The sequence below is a fragment of the Halichoerus grypus genome, chromosome 2 (genome assembly GCF_964656455.1).
Source record: "Halichoerus grypus chromosome 2, mHalGry1.hap1.1, whole genome shotgun sequence".
Lineage (NCBI taxonomy): Eukaryota > Metazoa > Chordata > Mammalia > Carnivora > Phocidae > Halichoerus > Halichoerus grypus.
In genome coordinates, this window is record NC_135713.1 from 183997275 (window position 1) to 184022556 (window position 25282).

Consider the following 25282-nt stretch of genomic DNA (forward strand, 5'->3'; position numbering starts at 1 on the left):
AAATGCAAAACCAAGCAGGTGGGAGGCCTCGGCCACCTCCCCATCTCCCGCCCCCACCTCTGCTCCACCAGCACGTAAGGCAGTGAGGCCAGCCTTAGCCAAGTTGCTCTTCAAACTCTGGCAGCCCGGAGCCCACTCAGCACAGGAGGCCCGGCCCTGAATGATGATTTTGGCCAGAAAGCCATTCAGGTGCTGAGTCGAGCTGACAGCTGACTTTCCTTTCCAGGAGCCACCTCTTGTCCACTTCCCATTTCTCTGAGCAAGGGGGCGAACGTAATGTCCAGAAGCTGTTTTTAAGGCAAAAAGTGGCTCAAGGGGGCCACCTGGCCTGACAGGAGGGGATGAGACAGGCTGCCGAGGACACGGGGATCTGGCCTCTAGGGTCTGACAGTGCGGTAAGCATGATCCCCAGGGACTGGGACTGGGCCCTTGGCCGAGTGGAACTGGGAGGATCTCGGGGAGCCAGGCCCCATGTGGTCCAGTTCTCCTGGTCTCACACTTGGGTCATGCTGGGTGATGACACTTGGGGAAGACCTGGTTTCAGGAAGCGTGACCCCAAAAGTGTGGGCCAAGGAAGGTCAGAGGCAGGGATTTCAAGGGGTGATGCTGTCTGTCCTGTCACCTGATTCATTCCTTGTCCTAGTAGCAACCTGCTCTTCTGCTCATCATCCCACACATCACCTTCCAGGTGTGTTTCTCCTTCCTCCTGTTGGATGGCTCCAGGAACTAGGAGGAGGGGAATCTGAGGCAGGTGGGACACGGGAGACCCTGGCCGTGAGCTGCCCTCATCAAGATCCGACATTCAAGACATGAAGGCCTAAAGGAAGTGGTGGGAACCCAAAAGTTCTTTATTGATTTGTTTGTGAACCAGTTTCCCAGAAGACCCTGGGGCACATGAGTCAGGTGCAAAGATGCAAAGTCTCCTCGACATCCTTTACGGGTCTGAGCTCGTCAGCCAGGACCATCAGGTCAGTCATTAGGGTGTCCAGCAGCCCGTAGACCTGGAAAAATGGGGTGAAATCACAGGCAGAGGGTTGCTCTGTGGAAGGCACCTCCACAAGAGAGCACCCAGCATGCAATGAGGGTGGACAGGTCTACACCAGGACGGGAGAGCAGCAGCAGGGGTAAAACCAAACCTGCAGAGATTCTGTAGAACTTTTGTTTTTGCAGACAGTTTTATTTTTCAAACCGTCTGGGGGAAGCAATCCTGCACCAGGCCCTTGGGACATATGGGGGCCCAAGAGCCTGGAGTGGTTAAAGGGGTAATTCCAGGGAATGGTGCCCATTTACCCCCGGGGGTGGTCCAGCTCCACCCCCGCCACCCAGAGGCCAGCTTTACTTCTGGTAAGATCACAGATCCTCAGACTGAAATGTCTCCAGGACCGTGCCCTCCCGTGGGACTGGGCCACATGAGCCTTGGCAAGCTGATTCTTCATTGCAGAGAGCCCTTGGATTCCTTTCTAAGCCCCATCAACCTTCAGAAATCGCCATGATGTCACCAGCAGCAAATGGAGCTTCTGTTCAAACTCAGTCCAGAGCGTTACCCCAATGTACATGACGCAATCCCATCTAGCCGTCCACACTGGAGGCCGACAAAGCACTGCCATTAGACACAGTGACAATCGAGGGTGGCTTTGTGGACCTCTCCTCCGAAACAATAACAATGAACAGAACACAATACCTGGGCGAATCTCTAAGGACTTGCTGCTTAAGAATATACCAGCATCAGGTCTCTCCAGTGCGTCACAACCCTTACGCTTGCTGGAAATTCACTGTACGACGTGCTGTTCCCCCAAGGAACACCTCTGCCAAGATGCACCTCACGCAGAGAGGAAGTGGGAGCAGCAGAAAGGGAGAGGCGTCTGCTCTGTTCCTCTAGTGTGTTTTCCTAACTGCAGCCAGAGTGATCTTCCAAGTCAGACTGTGTCACTCCTCCATTCAAACCCTCGTGGACTTCTCATTTCACTCAGGAAAACCCCAAGTCCACACAATGGCCTGCAGAGCCCCACCTGACCTGTGACTCGTTCCCTCTCAGTGGCCTCTCTGTCCTCTGTCCTCCCGGCCCCCTCCCTCCCCTACGTTAGCTGCCCCCTCTGCCTAGGGCACTCTTCTCGATGGCCACAGGGCCACCCCTCACCTCCCTTCGAGTCTGTTAGATGTCACCTTCTCAGGGAGGCTTCCCCGCCGCACCCTGGCCTTCCCCACCCCCTGGCCCTGGGTTATCTCTCTCTCTCCCAGAGTGCTTGCCACCTAACGTTCGGGGCGTGTTGCTTATACACGAGGTCTGTCTTGCACACCGGGATGCCCTTCACAAGGGCAGCTCTGCTTCCATCTTCCAGCACGGACACACTAGGTGTTGACTGTTCGTGGAATAAATGGGATGGATGAGGGAGGGGAGGAAGGCCCGAAGAGCAGGTGTGAGCAAGGGGAGGGCTGGGCGCAGGGCTCGTGCCCTCACCTCCGTGTGCAGTCTCTTGGTGTACTTCTCCATGACCAGGGGATCTGTGGGCTCCTGAGAAGTGGTTGTGCCCTCAGGGGCAGGTTCTTCCAAGGAAAGCCCGTCCCGACTTGAAGATTTCATTGGTTTCTTGTCATCCTTTGCCTTGTGCTTCTTGCTGTTTGAACGATCCTGCTTGGAGAGACGGAGACACACACAGCCTTCAGGAACTCCCGGGGGAGGTCCAGGGCTTTCTCAAGAGCAGCTCACTGGGAGAGCCAGGGCGTCATGCTAGAGCGAGCGCCCACCTGCCGCAGCCCTTCCGATGCCTCCCCTGCCCCCCCGAGGCCCACCCTCTATGTCCCGGCATGCCTCTTTCCCTAGCAACTTGGCTGCTTTTCTGTCCTCTTTGATTCCCAGCTGCTTCTTTTCCTGGGCTACCCCTTTCCGGTCCTCCTTCCCAAATTTCGTGGTGGTTACTTTCACTTCCGTGCCAAGAGGAGACTTTCGATCTAAGGGAGATGAGTGGAAGACAGTGTGACCTGGCCTCCCAGGCCCCACAGGGAGGGTCGGAAAAGCCAAGGGTCCTGAGCCCTTCATGCTCCCAGACAGGAGCAGAGCCCCCAGTTCAGGTGCGTGACCTGCAGGGCAGGGGCGGGAGGCCTGGTTCCAGTCCCAGCCCCACCACGGCCCCATCTATGGCATGGGCAAGTCGTTCAACCTCTCTGGGACTCCACCTGTAAAACCAGGGGACTGAATGAAGGTGGTCACTCAGGTCGCTTCTAGGTCCCAAATCCTGGCAGTAGACGGGAGGGTGACGGGGCCTACTCCATGGATCAACCTGACGGAGGTCCCACCAGAAGGGCGCCCATGGCTGAGGCGTGGGAGGGTGGGGAGGCTCCGCGGGGCGGGGCTGCAGTCTGACCTTGCTCTTCTGGAATGTCCAAATAGACGGTCTCCTTCTCGGGCAGGCCCAGCAGAGCCCTCAGCCACAGGGAATGGCTCACCAGGCCATCGATCATATCCCGCCACAGCTGCAAACTAGAGAGCAAAGCCTACTGGAGAAAGCCATCACCCCTCATCTGCCCTTGACCGTGCGCGGAGGCATGGGTCCTTCCCTTCTAAGACAGGGGTGCCCGGGGCTACCATGGAGGGGGCCGGCAGCCTCACCAGCACATGTGCCCGCGTTCAGATAGGGATCTGGCTTCCCTCAGGCAGCAGCTGGGGAAGAGTGGCCGGGGACGACGGTTAGGTCAGTCTAGGCTCCAGCTTGAGACCCTGGCTAGACTTGGGTCTGGCCCGAAGGGAGCGGGGGACCTTGCGTGAGATTTCCTGAGGGCCCCAGCGAAGGCACCCAGCAAGTTCCACAGGAGAAGTGAGGCTTTCCATGGCCTCACTCTGCCCCTCTCCTCTTTGCCCTCCGGCTCATCCTCAGCCCAGTCCTCTGCTCACTGAGAAGGAAGCGGGCGAGAGGGTGGGAGAGAGACGGGGCGCTCGCTCTGTTCTACCTGCTCCGGAGGGGGGCAGGCGGCTAGGGGGGGCTGCTGTGGCAGGTGCCAGAGCGGGGAGTGTCTGCGGCACCTTTCTGGGCTCGAGGGGAGTCCTAGGACTGCGTGCCCAGAACCACGGTGGGGAGGCGGGGCCCGCTCTGCGGGGGGAGGGCGAGAGGGACACTTACCACGTCTGGTGCAGGAAGTCGGACTGCAGGGGCCTCTGCTCCTGGCACAGCTCCAGGGCTGCTTTGTTGAGCCTGATGAGGGCGTCCTCCCTCTGGTTCTCCTCAGGGAGTGTCATCACTGCCTGGCAGGGTTGTAGGTACCATGGGCAACCGTCCCGCCCAGGACACCAAGGGTCCCTGTGTCCTCTGGTGACGGGCCTGGTGTGGTGAGGACAGATGGCCAGGAGCAGATGCAGCCATGGAGCGCGGACCTCCCCCAGAACTATGCACCCATGAAACCCTTCTCCAAGGTGTGCCTGGGTCAGAGAGGGCACCCCCCCTCCCCACTGCACCATGGTGGCCTAGGCACCCGAGACAAAAAGAGATGACCCAAGAGACTGCTTCCTCTGGGTCCTCAGAAGAGTTTCTTTGCCCGTGGGGGCCAGGGGGACTGCCGGGGCCCTCCCTCAGTGCCCTGGCACCTACCCCCGGACTGCCATCCTGCCCACCGCTGCCGAGTCAGGGGAGCACCTTTCTGAAATCCTCCAAGCAGAGATTCCACTCGGTGGGGGGAAGGCCATGTAGCTCCCAGGGGCTCTTGGTGTTCCCCAGGTCCGGGCTCTCCTCCACCAGGATCTCCTCCATGATGCTCTTCCGATGAGAAGCCCGGGCCCCCGCTCCAGCCTTCTGGGGCCCAAAAGCATCTCGGGCCTCATTCTCCTGCCGGGCCAGTTGGGATTCTGGGACGGGGCTCTTCAAGTGTGCTGAAGGCTCCCTGTTCGCAGAGGGCTTCTCCGAGGAGGCTGGCCGGGGCGCGGCAGCCCGGGCCCTGGGGCTGAGGTGCTCATCCTTGCCGGGCCCGGCCTCCTCGGCCTTGGGGGGCACGTTCAAGTACTGGCGCCATAGGCCGTGCAGGCTTTGCACCACCTGGTGCTGGTAATGCAGCTGCAGCAAAGGCAAGAGAAGTCACGTGATGGGGAGGTGGGGGGAGGGGTCCCCAGAGTCCCAGCGAGCCTGCTCCGGTTTCCCCATTCCCTCAAGAGCAAGATGGAGGCTACAGGGAAGAAGCCAGCAGGAGCCGCTGCGGCCAGAGCAGCTCCTCACTTCCCCTGCCTCCTGAGTATCTCCAGCTTAGAGCTTTTTTTGCATTGCATTTCCAAGTAAGATGGGGTTTTTTTGTTTGTTTTTTTAAAGATTTTGTTTATTTATTTGACAGATACACAGCGAGAGGGGGAACACAAGCAGAGGGAGTGGGAGAGGGAGAAGCAGGCTTCCTGCTGAGCAGTGAGCCCGATGCGGGACTCGATCCCAGGACCCTGGGACCATGACCTGAGCCGAAGGCAGATGCCTAACGACTGAGCCACCCAAGCGCCCCGTAAGATAGGGTTTGAATGAAGGAGTTTGTGAAGCTCTATTCTGACCAAGCGTCCACTTACTTGCTAAGTTATCTTGGGCAAATTACTTAACCGCCCTGGGCCTCAGTTTCCTCACTGTAAAGCAAGGATATAAATAGTCCCCCTGGTCAGCGGGCTGCTGTGAGGAGAAAGTGAGTTACTCATGGAAGACGCTCAGAGCGGGCCCAGGCACGTGTGAGGGCGCAGGGGCCGGCGCTGGCCTGTACCCGAGGATTCCTATGGTGGAACAAGTCCTCCTCAGTGAGATAGGCGTCCACAGGGGACCGTACACGCTCCAGGCTCAGGATCCCACTCAGCAGCTCCTGCAGCACGCTCTCCACGATGGTGACTGCTTCGTGGGCAGCCAGCTTGCGCTGGGGAAAGGAAGATGGGACAAGATGGCGGCTCAGCCTTTCCAAACCCATGCTGCATCCTCGAGGGAAGCCAGAGCCCTCAGGACTTTGTGCCTTCCTAGGGGTTGAGCTCCTGCCACCGTCTGTCTGCCATCTGTCTGTCTCTCTCTCTCACACACACAGACACACACACACACACACACTCCTGTTCTCAGACTCAAACCGCTGGGTAACCCCAAATATCCTTGTTCCCTAAAAGAGACTGAAAGGATGTAGTGGGGAAGCCAGTTCCAGAGATGTTGCTCCCTCGTGGGGCCAGAAGGTCACACAGTCAGCATTTCCCCCAGGTTAGGAAGAAGGGCAAGGAGCAAGGACCACACAGTTTGGGCCCTGTTGTGGACGTGGCTTGGCCACACCGTTGGGTGTCACAGAAGAGTGGAGGGGCGTCTCATGTGAGAGGTAGGTCCTACCGTCAGCAAGTAAAGCAGACGTGGCACTTGTCCACATGACCCGTGCTCACGGCGGGCTGAGCCCCAGCTAACGGAGTTGGCTCGTATCTGGGGGCCACAGCAGAAAGAGGCGGCTTTCTCCAGAGCGCCTGGAAGCACCGCCCCAGCTGGTCAGCTCCGGAACTGACAACGACACGGGGCCCAGTGCCCACCTCACTCTCTCTCCGGGTGTCAGCCCCACTAGTTAGGTTTTTCTCTCTGGTTTTGAAGGCTTGCCAGTTAAATCGGACCCCACGGGATAGAGTCAGACAACAGTGAACTAACGGTACTTCTAGTAGTTCTGGGGGCCTCCAGGCGGGGTGGGGCAGCAAGCTATTCCTCCTCTCCGTGCCCACCCACCTTTTACATCACAAAGCCCTCGGGAGTGTGTGTTGAGCAAAAAACAGCTGCCTGCCCGTGAAACACTCCCCTCTGGGGCTGGGAGAAGCAGGATCCCCGCAGGCAGCGCCAGGAAGAAGTCCAGGGGAACCTATCTGCTGTCCGTGGCGCCAAGGTCCTGGGTCGCTTACCTTCAGTAACTTCCTTTCTTCCCTAAAAATGTCCTGGGTCAGGGAGACTGCGTAGAGATTGACCTGCAGGGGAGCCCCTCCTAATAGGGTGGGGTGGGTTCCAAACTCCCAATATTCCCTGAAGACGCCAGCATGCAAAGATTTGAAGAAGAAGGTAAAGGTTTTCGTTTCCCCAGGCAGAATCACACCTGAGAGGGACCGAGACAGGAGTTTTCACCACACAGGAGCTAGCTGGGCGCAAGCCTGCACGTGCACAGTTCACTGAGCCCTAAGCCTAGGCATACACAGTTACCTGAGCCCCAGGCAGGGGGACGGACCATCCCAGTTTGCCCAGAACTGAGGGGTCTCCTGGGACATGGGACTTTCGACTTTCCATGCAAAAACTGGGGAAGTCCCAGGCAAACAGGGATGGGGGGGGTCATCCTAGCCTCAGGCCTGAACACAGAGGTAACTGAACCCCGAGAAAATTTCTGCTCTCTGGTGACTCACCTCTTGGTGTTCTCAAGAGTTTGACTGTTCCCCCAGCTGACATGAACAGTTAGGAGAGGACACAATTCACAGAAGAAATGAGGCAGGGGAGAGCGGCTCAACCTTACAGGAGCATCAGCCAAACTGTGGCTCCTCACAGACCAAGGACGGGAGGCGGGGAGCAGGGCAGCCAGGTACCTTCCCGATTGTTGAAATAAAACCGCTGCATCCTGTTTCTCTTCAGGCCTTGGAAGGAGTCCAGCTGGGAGCGCCGCCGCCAGTCGTACCAAATGGCCACTGTGCCATTATTGACCGTGGTCAGTTCTGAGGATGTCTTCTCCCCTTCTAGAGTTTCAAAGGTCAAGCGGACAGCAATTCCAACGTGCTTCTAGGGAAGGAGGAGGTATGAGAAACATCTTTGAGGAAGGCTCTGGCCTACGGTGACCAATTCGTCCTGGTTTGCCAGGGACTTTTCTGGGTTTGGCACCGAAAGTCCCGTGTCCCCGTCTTCCAGGGCCTGGGTGCTCTGAGTGCTATCATGGTACCCCGATAGTGGCCATCTCTGCCATCCCCAGCAAGAAGGGGAGAGAAAACAGATTTTGTATCTGATGAACTGTTCTGCTCCTTAGATCTGAAGTCTTTTTTTTTTTTTTTAAGAGAAAGAGAGCTGGGCATGCACGCAAGCAGGGGTGGGCTGAGGGGGGTTCGGGGGAGGGGCAGAGGAAGAAGGAGAGAGAGAATATTTTTTTAGTTTTTTTTTTAATTTTTATTTACTTATTTATTTTTAAAGATTTTATTTATTTATTTGACAGAGAGAGACAGACAGACAGCTAGAGAGGGAACACAAGCGGGGGGAGTGGGAGAGGGAGAAGCAGGCTCCTGGCCGAGCAGGGAGCCCGATGCGAGGCTCAATCCCAGGACCCTGGGATCGTGACCTGAGCCAAAGGCAGATGCCTAACGACTGAGCCACCCAGGCGCCCCTAGTTTTTTTTTTTTTAAAGACTTTATTTATTTGAGAGAAAAAGGGGGGAGAGAGAGAGAAAGAGAGCATGAGCAGGGGGGAGGGGCAGAGGGAGAGGAAGAAGCCCCACTGTGCAGGGACCCCAATGTGGGGCTCCATCCTAGGACCCTGGGATCATGACCTGAGCCAAAGGCAGACACTTAACCAACTGAGCCACCCAGGTGCCCAGGAGAGAGAGAATCTTAAGCAGGTTTCACGCCCAGCATGGAGGCCGACATGGGGCTCAATCTCATGACCCTGAGATCATGACCTGAGCTGAAATCAAGAGTGGGACACTTAACCCCGAATGAGCCACCCAGGCGCCCCCTGAAGAATATTTTAGAACTTTCTTGAAGCCATACCTGTTTGAGAAGGTTTGTTTGTTTACATGCTTGTGGGCTAGGTACAAACTGGGTGGCTTGTGACAGTCTCTTTTCAGCCTTGTGATTTTATTCTGGCGCAAGTTAGCACTGCTGTTACCATTTTCAGACATGCTGAATGCATGACCAGATAAAAATGCAAATAGGTGACTGTCTAGGCTCCTTGTGACTGCCACAGTCACCCTGGGACTGCACCCGAGGGAGGCCCTTCCAGCAGGTGGGTGAGGGTGGAAGCAGTTTTACCTTGTCCTGTGGGTTACTGCCTCTGATCCAGCAAGCTGGCTTCCCACAGAACAGCAGAGAAGGGCCAAGAATAGGCATGGGGACCACATCAGGGTAACTGGCCAAGTCTCTGTAAGAAAAACCAACGACTTATTTTCCCTGAAGCTACCACAGTCTTGCCCCACGGAGCCCAGGGAAATGGCTGCCAGGAAGTCTGGAGAGGTGCCTGCCTCTGCCCTCTGATGAAGTACCCTCAGCTCCACTCGGGCTTCACTTCGTCCTGCTCTGTTCCTACAGGTGGGCACTTCTTGGACTCACAGAGACTCTTCACACACGGCACTTACCAGCAAAGGAATGGCCAGGAAATCCCCATTAGGGGCTGGTTGCTGGAAGGGAGCTGGCGCAGGTGTTGGAAGGGGCCCAGAGAGAGGCTGGGATGGAGGCACCTGGATTTCAGAGGGGGGAGTCTGCCCTTCATACTGGGGGTGCCAGGGGAAGCCACTCTTTCCAACCTCTCTCCCTAGGGCCCAGGCCGACTCACAAGGGCACCATGTCTTCAGAGGAGCTTTCCTGGCTCCTATCAAATACTGAATAGTCTTCCACCTTAACAGTCGTGAAAGGCTGCCCTCTGCCCACCACCTCCAGGCCATCAATATCCTCAGAGAGACCGAGAAAGGGAAGATTAGCTGACTGAAGACAGGCGCATCTCGAGGGGCTTTGGACCCGGCACAGAGGCGTACTGACCTGCTGGCTAAAATCCAGCTCTGCCATGACCTTCCGCAGCTCCGTGCGTCGGTAGATCAGAAACAGACTCCGATCCCAGGTGTAGCGGTACGGAGCCTCCTTCTGGGCCAGCAGTCCTGGAGCAGTAGGGTCCAGGGGCCCTCAGCACAGTCGGCTGCAGTGGCCTCTCCCCACCCACTCTCCAGGGCTCTGTGAGCACCCACCCCAGCACCACTTCTGGGAAAGGGGAGAATACAGCTTCCCTGTGCGGCTGGACTCCGGTCCTCCTGCCCTGTACCTCCCGCCTCAGTAGCCCTATGCAGGACTCTTGCAAGATCAGCTTGCAACCCTGCAAATCTTTGGATTATAATCACAATTGCAACCTCTCACTACACACCCTGTCTCATTTAACACTCTCATGTCCCACGGTACTTTACAGATGGGGAAACTGAGGACCAGAGAGCTTAAGTAACTCGCTGGAGTTCGCAAACCCAACACAGCCGGGGCCTGAACCCAGCACAGAAATAGCATGCAAACCACAAATGCAAGCCACGGACGTCATTTAAAATTCCCTAGATGCCACCTTGGAAAAGGTGAAAAGAAACAGGTGAAATTCACTTTAGTAATATAGTTTAACCCAACAGATCAAAAATAGTATCATTTCAACATGTAATCAATGTAAAAATGATTAATAAAGTATATTTTTTAGTACAATCTTCAAAACCCAGTGTGTAGTTCACACTTACAGCACACCTGAGTCCACGCTAGCCACATTCCAGGTGCTCGATGACCATGAGCCATGGCGGCCATGTGGACAGAGCAGCCCCACAGCCCCCGCTCCCACTCGCCCCCTCCCCCTCCTTTCGCTGTCTTACTGCAGGGGGTGCTGGACCTCCGGCGGTTATGGGCCTCCATGCCAGGCCGTTCTCACTCCAGAGCCACGCTGTCCCCCCTCCTAGGCCAGCCAGCGTTTCCGGCCCACTCCTCACCCATCTCCGCCTGGATGCACTGGGGCTTCCTGACATAAGTGATCGGTTCCAGGAGGCCACGCTGAGCTTTTGTCTTGGTCATTACCAGACCCGTCAATTCATCTCCCAGGTATTCCAGGCGACTCCAGAACCCACTGGTCTCCTCACAGCTCTGGCAAGGAAGGACATGGGAGTCAGATCACCTGGGCTCTTTGGAGAGAGGCTGGTGGAGGTGGGGGGCCCGGGGGGACAAGAGTGCCACAGACTTCAGATGCTTTCCCTGGGGGGGATTCGCTGCTGCCCTGAGAGCAGGATAGAAGCATCCACTTTGTTTTTTGGATGCCCTGCTGTAGCCCTAGACGGACGGCACTGCACTGACAAACCACAGCACAGGATGGTGCCCCGGGTCACCTGAAAGCTGGAGCCTAAGCTTTTAGAACACTGAGACTATTCTAATAACCCAGTACCGGTGATATCTTTCCCCTCAAACGGACTACCACTGACCACCGCGGGCTCCGTAACCTAGCTAGCCAGGCGGCCAGAATGCCCGGTAAGGACCAATGATAGGATTTAGTAAAGGTCTTGAGGGCTTAACAATGCCTTGCAATGAGCAGATTCTTTTGTTCCCAACTGTGCAACCTGAGGCAGCCATCCCTGGGCCCAGACCCGCTCCTCACAGAGCACTTGAGAACTCCGTCCTTACCTTCCCATCATGCTGTGTTGAAAGTGTTCGGTCAATGAGCTCCCGCTCCTCCTGGATGTGTCTGTAGGTCTCCCCAGTGTGCATCAGCAGCTCGCTCACTGGCTTCTTCAGGCGTTCTAGAGAGTGCGAGAACCAAGAACACAGACCCTCCCTCAAGTCAGATCAGGGGCCCTAGCACTTCGCACTGGTCAGCCCCATGGCTGGGCTGATTTCAGGACCCACTAAGAGCAAGAAGCACTTGGGAGTGGATGGCACAATGTTCGGCGAGGTGGAGGGACAGAAAAAAACAGCAGTGGAGCCTCGGTGGTGGCCAAGGCCCAGCAGGAACCCTGTCCCCTTTGCTCACCACTGAGGGCTTCCTGCTGCTTCTTCCACAAGGCAATGTGGCGCTGCCAGTTTTTGAGAAAGTTGTGCTGAGGAGGTGGGGCCCAGGGATGTGCCTTCTCTTCTTTTGGGGCTTTCGGCTTTGGCTCTTCTTTAGCAGAGATGAGGGTCACCAGACCCGGCGGGGTGTGTATCAGCTCAGCCAGCTGAAACGTACAGGGAGAGCATGCGGAGGGCAGTGAGCAGACGCAGAGCCAGGGCTGAGCAGAGACTTCTCCAGGCCTCACCCCCTGCTGTCCTCCCCCTCTGCTCAGAGTCCCTCCTCTTCTGGACCCTAACATAGCAAGTGACGGAACCAGGGAGCCTTGGAAGCCCCCGTCAGAGCCCTCTCTTTCAGATGGGAATCTTTATTCTGAGACGGTGGTCAGCCATTCTCAGTCTCTCTGTCCCCCTCACAACTGATGCTAATTGACACCTTCACCTGCAGGGCGACAGAGTCATTTTTATATGACCCCAGGCCTCTTAGCACCAGACCCGTCAGAGATGTTCTGCCTGGAGCCAGGGAAGCAAAGGAGCGGAGAGCGAGCAAAGCACTGCACACCGGGAAAGTCAGACAGACAGACAGACAGACACGCGGCCCCGGGAGCTGCGGGAAGCCACCGTCCATACCCGTGTGCACCAAAGAGGAGAGCAGGCCAGGCACTGGAGAAGGCATAATGAAGCTGGTGCACAGAGGAGTGGAGGGCAGTGGGGGAGCGGGAGCCCCAAGCCCTGCTGCTTCTCTGGGTCCGGTCTGGAGTCAGACACCCTCTGGCTTTGGGGTTCCTTGAGGTGCCTCTGTATCCTTATAGTGAATTGCTGACTTCAGCTGAAGCTAGTTTAAGTGGCTTTACTCTTTCGGGGAGGGTCACGAGCACTTCAGATTCCAGGGCCCAGAGACTGGCACTGTCTCTGTAACCTCAGTCCCCCAGTCCTGCTGGACTCTGCCAGGTGGCTAAGACCCGAATGGCTTCAGTGATTTCTCCTCCCCAACTCCCCTCCCCGCCCCAGCAACTCTGTACAAACCAACCTGGGTGTTCCCTTGAGCAACTGCAATTCTCTTAAAGTCCTGGAGACTCCCCAAGATGTGGTGAGGCAGGATCTGGTCACAGTCATGGAAGCTGTCACCTGGGCCTGGGGTGGGGGGGGGAGCGGAGGGGAAGGACTAGCTCATGTCAACGTTTCGAGGGGGTTACTTTCTGAGGGTGACCCAGCTCCCTCTCAAGGCCGGCCCGTGAACTCAGAGGCCCGGGCCAAGGCGGGGCCATACCAGAGTAGTCCAGGGGCTTCGTGGCTGCATCTGGAGTAGCAGGATGTGCTACTAAGTGGCAGACCTTCCTCTTTGGATCCTTGGGTTTGAGTTTACGGATGATAAATTTCTGGGTAATGGCAGGTCTATCTTGTGTCTCAATAAAGCGAGGAATGTGTTGCTAAAACAAAACAAAACAGAAGAGAATTCCACTTGAGATCAGGAGGAGGAAAAAACACCACCCATCTCCTCTGTCCCAATTCTTGGTGGAATTCCTGAAGGCTGACAAATCTGTTGCTCCAGCTCTGTCCATATGCTCTGTCGAGGAAATGCCTATGCCACAGACATAAGGCTCAGTAATATCCGGGAGGAAAAGAAGTACCATTTAAATCCTCCAGACAGTGCAGGTGAGAAGTGGCTGACTCCTCCAGGTAAAGCATGGGGTTAGGGTTTAGCAGCTGTATCCACATCTGTAACGTGCTTCTCAGACTCATTTTCCCTTCTGTGAAATGGGGATGACGGGCACTTGCCTCCATGAGAAGCAAGACACCTCAACGTCTCATTTCCCTATGGTTCTATAGGACTCTCAGCAATGTTAAAACAAACAACATAGTAAATTCCTTTAGATGCAAAAATGCAAAGAATCCATGTCCAATTTTTCCATGGAATTAGACACTCCCTCTGAGTAGAGAGGTGGTGGAGAGACAGTGGACACGGCTGATGTTCTAGACCACACAGACTGACCCAGAAATGCTCCTGCAGTAAGGGATCCCTGGACTTCATCCTTACCTTCTTCAGGTCTTCCTTCTTAATGGCTAAGGCAAGAATGTCATCCCCTTGTAGGATATTGCTAACAGGCTCAGGTTCTTCCTGAATGGGGGGTGTAGGCTGTTCAGCTACCTTTGCCCGCTTCTTTTCTAAAGAGAAGCAGAAAGATACAAGTGCTGAAATATATATATATATATATATATATATATATATTTCTATTCCATATATATTTCTAATATACAGTATATATTCTAATATAGGTATATACTATATTCTAATATATAATAGCTAATATCTATCTACATTAGATTGCATGGTAGAAGGCAGAGCTCAACACCCGGACAGACAGCAGAGGCTGCCAAGATGGCCTGGAGTTCTCTCTTGAAGGTCCCCCTCCCTGTCCCCCTTGGCCTGCTGCAGTGACCGGAACTTTTGGAGCTGGAGTTGAGATCAGAAGATAGTCCCTTCCAGGCTGTGCTACTTACAAGTTATACAACCTTGGGCATATCACCTACCCTCTCCTGGTCTCCGTCTTCCTTCTTGTAAAAAGAGAAAGCTGGACTAAAGCAACGGCTCCCAAATATTAGCCAGATGTCTGCCTGAGGGTCTTCTGAAGAGTTTTACTGATACAGCTTCCTGGCTACTTTGTGGGGCCAGGGCCAGGGAAACTGTATTTTTTTAAAACCCCCTAGGTGGTTCTGATGCATAGGAGTTTGGGACAACTGGACTAGATGATTTCTCAGCCTTTCCCATTGCTGGCATTGATGCATTGTTCTAGGGGAAGACTTCAGGTTTCTCAGGACGTTGGCTAAAATGCGGATGCTCTGGGGGAAGCAGAGCATTCACCCCTGAGCATTTATTTCACATTCTTTCATGTAATAAATACTGTTTAAGCATCTAGCCAGGCACTGTGCTAGGCTCTGGGCATATAAGGCAGAGTCTCAGACTTCCAAGAGCACAAGCCTGGGAGACTAGACTGTCAAACAGGGTCACTGAACTAGGGTCACTATGGGGGCATCCGGGGGACCCCAGCCCCGTGTGCGGGGCAGTCAGGGAGGGCTTCCTGAGGAGGTGATGTTTAAACTATGAGCTGAAGATGACAGAACTTAGACACGGGAAACACACTGGGGAACAGGCATGCCAAAGGGAAGCGCACGAAGAGGCCTAGAGGCAACAGAACAGAATGGGCATCTGGAACTCCAAGCACATTTTTTAAATAGCTGGAGTGCAGCAAGGTGGGGGGTAGGGAGCAGTGCTTAGGGAGGGAAGTAGGCACCACCTGGCCAAGAGCTTAGTGAGCTGTGTAAAGGACTTCCGTCTTTACCCTGAGGGTCACAACACGGCAAGGAATGGATTAGGGCGTGCAAGACGGAGTAGCGGGGGGACTCTTTAGGAGTCTCCTGGAGGAATGAAGGGTTTGACAAAAGCAGCTCATGGAACTGGAGGAAAGTGGAGAGATCTGAGCCTGTTTCTCACACGAGCCTTCCGGAGCACAGCCCTGAGAACTCGTGGACAGAGCGAGTCACTCCCCAGTGAGGACACCCTCCCTGACTTCCTCCCACAGACGTGGGTTTACGGTTTCAAATGCATCTTGTCGCTCTGCCTAGGGTCCTCCTGTCTGTTGCCCCCTGGTTTAGAATGATTGGACGTAAGGCCTGACAGAATCATCAAAAGAAAGCCCAAGTCCTGCCTTCAGGGACTTTAAAACAAAACTTGGCGGGGCGCCTGGGTGGCTCAGATGGTTAAGCGTCTGCCTTCGGCTCAGGTCATGATCCCAGGGTCCTGGGATCGAGCCCCACATCGGGCTCCTGGCTCAGCGGGGAGCCTGCTTCTCCCTCTCCCTCTGCCTCTCTCCCTGCTCATGCTCTCTCTCTCTCTCTGTATCTCTGTGTCTCAAATGAATAAATAAAATTAAAAAAAAAAAAAGAAAACATTAAATGCTTTCTTTAAAAAACAAAACAAAACAAAACTTGGCTTTGTCCACTGCTACTCCCAGTGCTCTAATTTGTAAGGGGCCATATCACTAAAACATCAAAGCAGCTGTTTTGATGACCCAAATCAAATGTTTTTAGGAAATGCCCACATGGTGGCCAAAAAACCCAAGCCACAATCATGCCAACATAACTCTGAATGCAGCCTATCGGTCAGAGTCCTCTCCTCAGCAGTGGGGTCAGCAGACACCCAGGAGTATCTGTCAGTTAAACCACATGGCGCGCATGCCAACAGGGCCGACTGGCTTGACCCCGAGTTCTGGTCCCACCCGGTGCCATACGTGGGGGTACGGCCTTAGGTTTTCATTTCCAGTTCCTCTCTCCCTTCAACACAAAGTTGCCAACATTGGTGGTCGTTCAAGAGAGAACTGGTAGCAGCTGAAGGCCTGCTTTTATACACATGTTGGAATTTTGGGCGCCTGGCTGGCTCAGTTGGAGGAACATGTGATTCTTGATCTCGGGGTCATGAGTTCAAGCCCCACACTGGATGTAGGGATTGATTGATTGATTGATTAAATAAATAAATAAATAGATAGATAGATAGATAGATAGATAGATAGATAGATAGACTTTACATAAATAAATACTTTGGAATTATTTCTATTTTCCAGGACATTTGCTTCCTCCATCTGTCACCTCGGCTGGGTCTACTGCTTTCCGAGGGATTACACATCTCCAGATGTGTGCTTTTTACTGGTGGGTGTGTAATTACCATGTGTAAATTTATAAACCTTCAACATTGCTAAAGGTTTCCAAAATCGTGAAACTCTGCTCTGAGGTTTTTCTGAGGTTATCTTGAATGCAGTTCAAAGCTCTGATATAGCATACAGTGAGGGAGGAGTGTGCTCTAGTTAAGAGGACATCTTTAGAAAAATGATATATACATTTTAAACTTCAACTCACCCTAGAGAATATTTACCAAGTACCCTGAGGAGCTGAAAACTGCAGCAGACACGGACACACACCAGCATCACATAAGGGCCTGGGTTAGTGGCACAGACAATGTGTTTGGTTACACACCAAAGAAGGAACAAATGGATGTGGATCATACAGGTTAGGGCTGTAAAGAAAGGTTCAGAAGAGCAGGTGCAGGGCTCAGAGGCTGAGTGAGGCCCTGAAGGACCGGAAGCCTTCGGACAGGTAGAGCAGCAAACAGAGGTGTCTCAGGTGAGGTCACAGAGCAAAGGTGGAGGCAGGGCAGAGCATGGCATATGTGGGCATGGTGACACAGGAGGCTTGTTGGGGAGGTGGGGGTGCTATTGGGGATGATAGAAAAATCAGGGCATGACAGCTTGGTAAAGTAAGGCTGAAGCATCTGTCTTCTTGCTGGCAGGAAGGAAGTTTGGTCCAGGAGAGTGCATTGGTAAAAGCAGCATTTCAGAGTGATTCATCCAATGAGGGTAAGCCAGGTGGACTGGGGGCTGGGCGGGGGAGGGTGGTGGTATGGAGAGGCTTGTTGGGAAGAGCAGGGAGGAAGGACTATTGTGGGGGGGGGGGGTCATTTGAGGACCTGTGGGAGAACTCAGCAGGGTCCGAGATATGTCTCACTACTCTAAACCTATGGAGGCTCAGCTATTCCTGTTGTTTGGTCTGGAAACCCAAGTTGAGTGGGGCTTCTGGTAAGCCCCATAGCTGGCATTTCTCCCTTGATCCTGGCAGTCGTGAGGGGGTCAGAGACCAGCCCCCTTGCACGGGGCAGTGGGGTGATATTTCAGCTGGAGCTAGGCCAGGCAGCTGGAAGCAAGGTGCTCAGATGGGGTAGGGGTGGGGGAAGAGGGGGAAGCCTTGGAGGGAGAAGAAACCTGGCCTCGAGTTTTCTGTTTCTTGTGTTATCTAACGTTATCTTTTTTCAGTGTTGATCAAGGTCTTTGGGAAATTCTGACTTCAGGATTGCATGGGGGAACCAAGGGAGAGGCTGTCCCTACCAGGGCTGAGCTTTACTTATCAGGGAGGGGCATCTGGGACTGCTGGGAGTCTTCCCGGTTTCTTAACAAAATCAGGGAGAAACCTGGAAGTCAAAAAGGGCTCACGTCCCTAAACAGATTTAGAGTCACAATATTTGCTTGCCTTTTTGCTTGTAATTCAGAGACCCTGGAAAAACATAGCACGAGATTGTATTTGTTGATTAGCTGTATTATATCGGGGGGGGGGGGATAAAAGTATTGTGCTACTACATTACTGACATCCCCTGAGATATCAGTGGGAAGAAAAGGGGCGGAAAAGACATCTTGCCTGCTAAACACTGTTTTTTTTTTCCCTCCTCACCCTAGTGCGTGTTCTCAACTCAAATGGCTATTTAACAAACTACATTTCCCCTTCTTAAAAATAAATATGTAGTGATAAATCTTTCCTTGAGTTGTTTACAGCAGAAAGTTCAAATTTGATAAGATCCAGAAACTAGGTGTGCAGGAGGCAATAGCTAGGAAAGCCCTTGACTGCCCTTGGGAAAAGGGCCCAGCTATTTTTCTCTTTCTCTCTTGACTGTTAAGAATTATATCATGAGGGGTGCCTGGGTGGATCCTGGCATCGAGCCCCATGTCCTCGGTGGGCTCCCTGCTCAGCAGGGAGTCTGCTTCTCCCTCTTCCTCAGCCCCTCCCCCTACCAGCTCATGCTCAGTCTCTCTCTCTGTCTCAAATAAAAATAAATCTTAAAAAAATTATATCATGAAACAGCCTCTCAACCCAGCCTAAAGTGGACTTTTATACTATGAAAAGGGATGAAAGCCAGCCATACTAACTAAGCAGGCCTCCCAGGGGCCCCAGCAGACCTGTCCCCCTCCTCACACTGAGCTTTCACCACTGCTCTGAGGCTGGCTTTGGGTCTCCCCAGGGCCTGCAAGAGCATGCCCAGACTTTCTGACCTAGCAAGTAAAGCCCTTGCTTGGTCTGGCCCCTGCCTACCTGTGCAGCCCTACCCTACCCGGCTCCCTCCCTCTCCTCCACACCCACTACCTCTGCCCTGGCCACCAATGTCCTAGTTCCATGCTTCAGCTCATGCCGCTCCCTGCTCCCTAGACCTGGAGAAGCAAACTGCCTTTTGGGGGGTGGGGGGGGGGGTGGAGAGGGAGGGGAGGAAGAAGGCCAACCACAGATGTCACCTACTTCAGAAAACCTTCCCCCCAGATTCTAGCATCTAAGGCCTGGGTCAGGTGCTCTGAGCCCCCTTAACCACTTAGGGACCCCTGTATCACAGCATTCATATTTGTCTTGTTCCCCTTCTGGTAGTTCACTAGACTCTGTTTCTTGTGGGCTGGGATGACACAGTGAATACTGACCCCGTTGCTGCCCAGCACGGTGCCCACACACAGCAGGCCCTCAACAAATGGAAACAGCAAAAAATGGAGACAGGGGGTGAGCTGCAAATGGGAACATGTCCATGGGGGTCAGTCTGCAGTCAGACACCCTGGGACTCTGCCACCTGCAATCAGAGGGTAGCTGAGGTGGCCAGGAAGTAGTCATGAGTGCAACGGGCTCCAGGTTAAACAAGTGGGACAGGTGTCATCCATCCGGAAAGGATATACGTGGTGGGAAACAGAACTGGCCAAGTTAGGCCTTACTCCTGGGGTTTTCCAGCAGGCCTCTTAGGTGGACACCCTCACAGAATCCCCCCGAGGTGTTGGTTCCACCACCTCAACACGTTTCTTGCATTCTTTCCTGAATTTCTTTTCCCAAGGGCTCCGGTCCTGACCCTTCTGAAACTCTTTGCCGACCCTTCTGCAACCCACCCAGTGGAGGGCGCCTGCCTTCAGAGTCCCACCCTACGCTATGGTTAGAGGGAGAAGTCTCCTATGCCTTCCTGCCCAAGGCCATCTCCCCAGCAGCTGATCCCGGAGGCCTCTATCAGTCTTCCTATGTCCCCATCCCCAAGGCCCAGTGCACTGGACCCTCTCCCTTTCGGGGGTCGCTGCCTTGTACATCATCCCTGAGGTATGGGGTACGCCTTGTTCCGTACCCCATTGCCCCGTGATCTTTACCTCCATCCTGGTGTCACCCCCGTCCTCCAGGCCCCGTGTCGTGAATCCTATCCAAGAACCCCAGCCCCTGTCGGGTTCTCCTGAGTTCCCAAGGAGCCAGCGCCAACCTTTAATGACTTCTGCGGCCTCCAAGAATTTGTTTGCAGGTATTCTGAGGCGGGACTCCTTCTTTAGAGACTTCATGGTGTCGCCCGGGCTGTGAGCGTGGCCCTGCGCCGCGGGGACCTGGGATAACGAGGCTGTGCGGCACCCCGGAGACCCCGCGCGCGTGCCCTCCCGCCAGCGGCCGCCAACGCGTCCATAGCAACCAGCGTCCCGCGCGGGGGCGCGCACCCACCGATTAACTTGGGCGGAGACTGCTTGGCAGCCATCTTTTTCATCCGGCCACGCCTACGCGCCCGCCGCGGGCCGCTCCTCCGGCGCGCGGATCCCGAGCACAGCGCTCGGCCGGGGGCGTGACGTCACAGGGGCGCCGGCGAGCGCCGTGACGTCAGCGGCCAGCGGGGGCGGGGCGAGCCCCCCGCTCCCCAGCTCGAGGGAGGTGGGCGGGAGGACCGGGTCCGAGCGGCCCCGGCTCTGGCCTTCGGTCTGCGCCTCCAGACAGCCGCGGCCCGATCGTTCCTTTCACGCCATGCCGAAACCCCCTGCGCGGCTTCCCGTGGGTTTCAGTGACCTGGTGGCCCCTGCCTGTCCCCTCCGGCCACCTGTGTCCTCCCCCACCGCCCGCGCTCGCTACAGGCCTTCCGTCACTTCCTAAATACATCAGGCTTTTACCCGACTTGGGCCCTTCTCATACTGCTGGTTTCAGCCCTTGGAGATGCTGCCCTTGACCCCTGAATTTAAAGTAGCTCCTCTGTGGTCCCAACTTTATAATTGCACCCAGTTTATTTTTTTCCTAGAGCCCTAACGCATTCTCGAGTTACCCTGTTTGTTGAGGGGGCTGCCCGTTGTCGAGTTCGTTGTGAGAATGTAAACTCCGTAAGAACATGGCAGACCTGTCACTTGTCCCCACCCTAACCCAAGTTTAGCACATAGTAGTCACTCAAACTGTGTGGAGTAATAAAGGGGGTTTAGAGCCAGACTTCCTACTTGCTAGCTGTGTGTTCTTGGACCAGCCCCTTGACCTCTCTGAGCCACACTTTTCTCACTTATAAAATGAAGGTCATAATGCCTCTCACACAGGCCACTGTAAGGATTAACTGAGAGTATGCATTTAAACTACTCCCTACAGGGCCCTCCGTAAGCTGTAGAATCTCAGTCAGTTCTCAAAATGATGCTAGGGTTGGGGAGATGCACTCTATACCCATTTTACAGATGAAAAAACTGAGGTCTACAGAAGAAGGGGATATAAAATCACCTGACTTAGCAAGAAGTACAATTTGAACCTGGTTCTCCCAAATCCAAGGCCAGGACTCTTTTCGCCCTGTCCTCTGGGCCAGGTCCGAGCTTTGCTGCAGTCTACCCTAGACAGGGGAGGAAGTAGGGAGGATGCTTGGTTAGTCTCCGGGCTCCCTGTGTTTTCCTCATTACTGGGCCTCTCCCAGGGGGCACAGTCTCTTCATGCCCCCCTACATGGTCACTCCTCTTATGACTGAGACATCCTCCATGGGCAGCCTCTCTTTTGCTCTCAGAGGCCCAAGCACCGGCTTCCTTCCACCACCACCCCAGCCCTCCCAGGGAGTCATCAGTTCAGTTCACTCCATGAACATTTATGGAGCACTTATGATATACCAAGCTGATCACTGCGTCATCTGGGCTGGCCAGGAAGCAGACACTGAGATGGGGGTAGGAGTGCAAGATGTTTATTGCCTGGAGGAGCGGGGGTGTGGTAGGGCCTATGAAAGATGAAGGGGGGGAGGAGCAGGAGAGAGCCTGGGCTGGGAGAGCCTCAGACTGTTTTGCATATCCAACAAAGTGGTGGGCCTCTGGGGCAAAGAATGTTCCTCAGAGGCTGTCTGCTAACTGCACTCCTTGCAGGTGAACAGTGAGTTCTTTCTTGAAGAAAGAAACCTGGAGCTCTGTGACATATGGAGGAAAATAAGAAACATCTCTCTGGGTGCTCAGAGTCCACTCTAGAGCTAAAGACAAATGCTCATGAAACTCATTCCAAGAGCCCAGCTTCTGGAAGGCCTTTTAAGTTTGGGAGCTTGCACAGCTTGTGGGTAGCCTGGCGAGGAGGAGGATAGAGGCCTGGGGGCTATTCAGGGAGGGTTCCGCAGAGGCTAAAGGACGACGGAAGAAGGGGGTGGGAGAGGTGCTTCGTTAGGCGGATACACAACCTGGCTGGGGCTCTGCTGCTGTCCCCTGAGTGACCTTGGACAGGTCCCATCCCCTCTCTGTGCTTCAGTTTCACCATCTGCTTCATGAAGGTGTCAGACCAGATCAGAGCTGCTTAACTTTTGGAAAATCTAAGCAAAACTAGAAGTTTCTCCCCTAATATGTGCATTCGGATTTTTAAAAAATTATTATGGTAAAATACATGTAACCTTGACTATTTTAATAAAAGCAATTCAGAGGCATTTAGTGCACCCACGAGGTTGTGCAACCATCACCAATATCTGGTTCTAGAACTTTTTCAGCATCCCAAAAAGAAACCTTGTACCCACCAAGCAATTACTCCCCATTCCCCTCTCTCCTGAGCCCCAGGCAACCTCTGATCTCCTTCCTGACTTTATTGATTTGCCTATTCATGCACTATTGGGCCTCTTGTGTGGCCTGCTTTCACTCAGCATAATGTTTTCTGGGCTCATCCATGTCGTAGCACGTGTCAGTGCTCCAGTCCTTTCTACAGCCGAATAATATTCCCCAGTGTGCTCTACCACATTCTGTTTATCCACCATCTGTGCATTTGATTTTGCGCATGATTTTGCATTCAATTCCAGGGACTCCCTGGACTTCACTCATGTGTCTCTGGGGTGGGCTGAGGTCAGTTTGCCTTAGACACAGAGCTGAGTCATCTCAAAGTGGATTTCCAACTCTAATGTATGTGCTCAGGGGGTAGTGATTAATCACAACCTGGCAACAGCAGCATGTGTATCAGGGGAGCCTTCCTGGAGGAGGTTTCATCTGAGGTGGGCTGCTGAAGGTAAGAAGGCAACAGGCAGGTCAGGCGGCAGGCTCTCCTTGCGGGGACACGGCAGGAGCTGAGGACCCAATAGGAGAAAGCTCTGGGGGGTGGAGGGCGGGGCAGGGACCAGCATCATTTAGTTGGAGCATCCCCCCCGCCCCCAGCCCCCAGCCCCCAGCAACCTTCTGGAGCCCAGGGAGGAGGCGGTGGCTGGGTTGACGGAGGGCACAACTTCAATTACTGCCTTATGTCTGTTTATTTCCACCCAGCCAGGTGCCGGGCCTGTCGTCAGCCACTCTTTGCAGAGGCTAAACAGTCTCCCGAAATAGAAACAGTTTCCTCCACAGGCTGCACCGTCCCCTCCCAGGGACAGCCACCCTCCCAAGGCCCAGGGGGGGGGGGGGCAGCCTGTTCTCCAGCCCCTCACATCTTGCTACCCACCCTCACCTCCGGCTCTCTCCCCACAGGTCAGGCCACTGCCTCAGTCTCTCCTCCACAGACACACCTGGCTCACTCCCCTCTCGGCCAGCCGCCGCCCTCTGAAACAACAAATCACACTACTAGCCTCCCCGAACGTGGCTCAGCTAGCGCTCAGCTGCCATCTTAGCTCCTTCGGGGCCCTGAAGTCAGGCCACAGCCCAACTCTGTCCCCAGGAGGGACTGACTGCAGCCTCAGGGATGATGCGCAGACTCCGGGCACCACCCCCAGGCTCAAAGTGCCCTTAGTCTCCCTGGAGAAGGACACAAGGGGAGACTTTTAGGAGGCTGCACAGAGTAGGGGTGAGGAGCAAGGAGCTCTGGGGTAAACCTCGGATTTGCATCTCAAAGTGGCCCTTCCTAAACCATCTCTCTCCTCTTTGGAGTGGGGACAGCCCTGGCCCCCGAGGTGCTGTCTCCCTCTGTCTTCTCATCCTGTTTCGCGATCCTCAGAATCCTTCCCCCATCCTTCTGTACAGTCTTGTTGGTCTGCCCCCCCCGAGGCGGGAGGGCCAGGGGAGCCGGCACTTTGCCAGTCAGACTCGCAGCTGTATCCCCGTTCCTGGATGGTGTCTGGCACATGTAAGCCCTCGACAGTGGGTGGGGCTGGAGGGAAGCCTGGAGAAGCATCAGTAGGTTCCCGGTAGCTGCCTTCCAACGTCTGTGGGGCGGGGAGAGAGCCTGGCCCCCTGTCCAGCAGCACTCAAAGGCAAAGCCATAAACCACAGTGACATTCCCGGGAAGTTTGCTGTAAGACTTTTCTAAGAACCAGAGCTTGCCTCTGGTGTGGAAATCGCTGGGACCATCTGCCTGGACTGCTGTCAAGGACATGCCCGAGGTGAACGGACATCGAGGTCTGGGGCTCCGTGCTGAGGTTGGAGGTTCTCTGCCTGCTCCTTCCCTCTCTCACTCCCTCCCTCCTTGTCCTGGTCGGGAGAAGGCGGCCTGCTGAAGGGAGAATCAGGGCTGAGGGAGCTGGCTCACCTTGAGGGCTTCCTCTGCTAGCTTGTGGTTTACCTGAGGAGTTGCCCCGGACCACCAGTGAGAACACTGTTCTAGTGGCGCACGGCCTGGACCCGGGAGAGAAGATGCTGATGAAAGGCTCTGGGCCCGAGTCTCTCTCTGGCTGTGTGACTCAGGCACTGGGCCTCCCCTCCTCGGCTTCCCTTTCAGAATGGGCTCCATGCTGCCCTCCTTCATCCACTTCCCAGGATCAGTGCAGGGAGAAGAACAAAAGTACGCTGTCTGTAAGTCCTCTGAAAACTGCAGAGGAAAGGGACTGTAGTCAAGGCCCAGAGCACGCCAATCCACTCATTTCTCTCTTAGACTGTGCAGTGGGCAGAATGATGGCTCCCCAAAGATTTCCACATCCTCATCACCAGAAGCTGTGAATTTGTCACCTTAACACAGCAAAAAAGGACTTTGCAGAAGGGGAGAGAAGGGGAGATTCCCCTGGATTATCCCATGGGCCCAGTGTAATCACCGGGTCCTTATGAGAGAGAGGCCGGGGGGTGAGAGTCAGAGAAGATGATGGCAGGAGGCAGGGTCGGAACGATGTGGCCATGAGCCAAGAAACGCCACAGCCTTTAGTCGCTGGAAAAGCCAAGGAGCAGCTTCTTTCCTAGAGCCCCAGGAGGAACACAGCTCTGTGGACACCTGGATTTTAGCCATTTCCGACTTGTGACCTCCGGGACCGTAAGATACGAAATTTGTGTTGTTTGAGTCACCAAGTTTGTGGCAATGTGTTATGGTGCAGTAGGAGATTCGTATAGACACCGCCTCAAATTTGATTCTCTAATACTCTTTTTCAATATTCTTCTGTTGGGGCACCTGGGTGGCTCAGTTGGTTAAGCAGCTGCCTTCGGCTCGGGTCATGATCCCGGGGTCCTGGGATCGAGCCCCGTGACGGGCTCCTTGCTCAGCGGGGAGCCTGCTTCTCCCTCTCCCTCTGCCTACTTGTGCTCTCTCTCTGTCAAATAAATAAATAAAATCTTTAAAAAAAATATTCTTCTGTCAATGAAAACTTCTGTCATTCCCAAGTTAGTTCATGACTCTCATGTTATCACTAAG

The 25282-nt window shown here is 54.5% G+C and overlaps 1 protein-coding gene and 1 long non-coding RNA gene across 10 annotated transcripts; one reads left to right on the forward strand and one right to left on the reverse strand.

The window, feature by feature from the left end:
• Positions 1 to 827: 827 nt before the first annotated feature.
• MYCBPAP (MYCBP associated protein) lies at positions 828 to 20100 on the reverse strand. 8 transcript variants are annotated; one of them, XM_036076242.2, is made up of 19 exons: positions 19776 to 20100; positions 13725 to 13852; positions 12957 to 13116; positions 12717 to 12820; positions 11670 to 11853; positions 11324 to 11439; positions 10642 to 10792; positions 9674 to 9789; positions 9471 to 9586; positions 8951 to 9059; positions 7526 to 7715; positions 6860 to 7047; positions 5716 to 5862; positions 4626 to 5039; positions 4116 to 4237; positions 3363 to 3478; positions 2810 to 2949; positions 2459 to 2629; positions 828 to 1001 (listed from the first exon to the last, which is right to left on the reverse strand). In XM_036076242.2, the coding sequence occupies exons 1-19, from the start codon at positions 19849 to 19851 to the stop codon at positions 900 to 902; spliced, it is 2850 nt and encodes a 949-aa protein (XP_035932135.1). In that variant the 5' UTR covers positions 19852 to 20100; the 3' UTR covers positions 828 to 899. The 8 variants fall into 8 exon arrangements, 6 of the variants coding, with proteins under 6 accessions (XP_035932135.1, XP_035932132.1, XP_035932131.1 ...); XM_036076239.2 differs by having other exon boundaries at positions 828 to 2629; XM_036076238.2 differs by having other exon boundaries at positions 9471 to 9789.
• On the forward strand, positions 5084 to 25215 carry LOC118525492 (uncharacterized). Of its 2 annotated transcripts, none has more exons than XR_013444863.1 (4): positions 5084 to 5254; positions 7572 to 7730; positions 17028 to 17094; positions 23203 to 25215. It is a non-coding gene; the product is annotated as an uncharacterized LOC118525492 (long non-coding RNA). The 2 variants fall into 2 exon arrangements; XR_004912172.2 differs by lacking the exon at positions 23203 to 25215 and adding an exon at positions 17548 to 17757.
• The last annotated feature ends 67 nt before the right edge of the window (positions 25216 to 25282 follow it).

What these genes read in the sequence shown, in the direction of transcription:
- MYCBPAP (XM_036076241.2), bottom strand. Translation starts at nt 19,851, where the DNA reads ATGAAGTCTCTAAAGAAGGAGTCCCGCCTCAGAATACCTGCAAACAAA. An exon ending in GGCCGCAGAAGTCATTAAAG is followed by an intron (nt 13,853 to 19,775) that starts GTTGGCGCTGGC and finishes GCTTCTCTTTAG; the next exon opens with AAAAGAAGCGGGCAAAGGTA. An exon ending in AAGAAAGGAAGTTACTGAAG is followed by an intron (nt 5,863 to 6,859) that starts GTAAGCGACCCA and finishes TCCTTTCCCCAG; the next exon opens with CGCAAGCTGGCTGCCCACGA.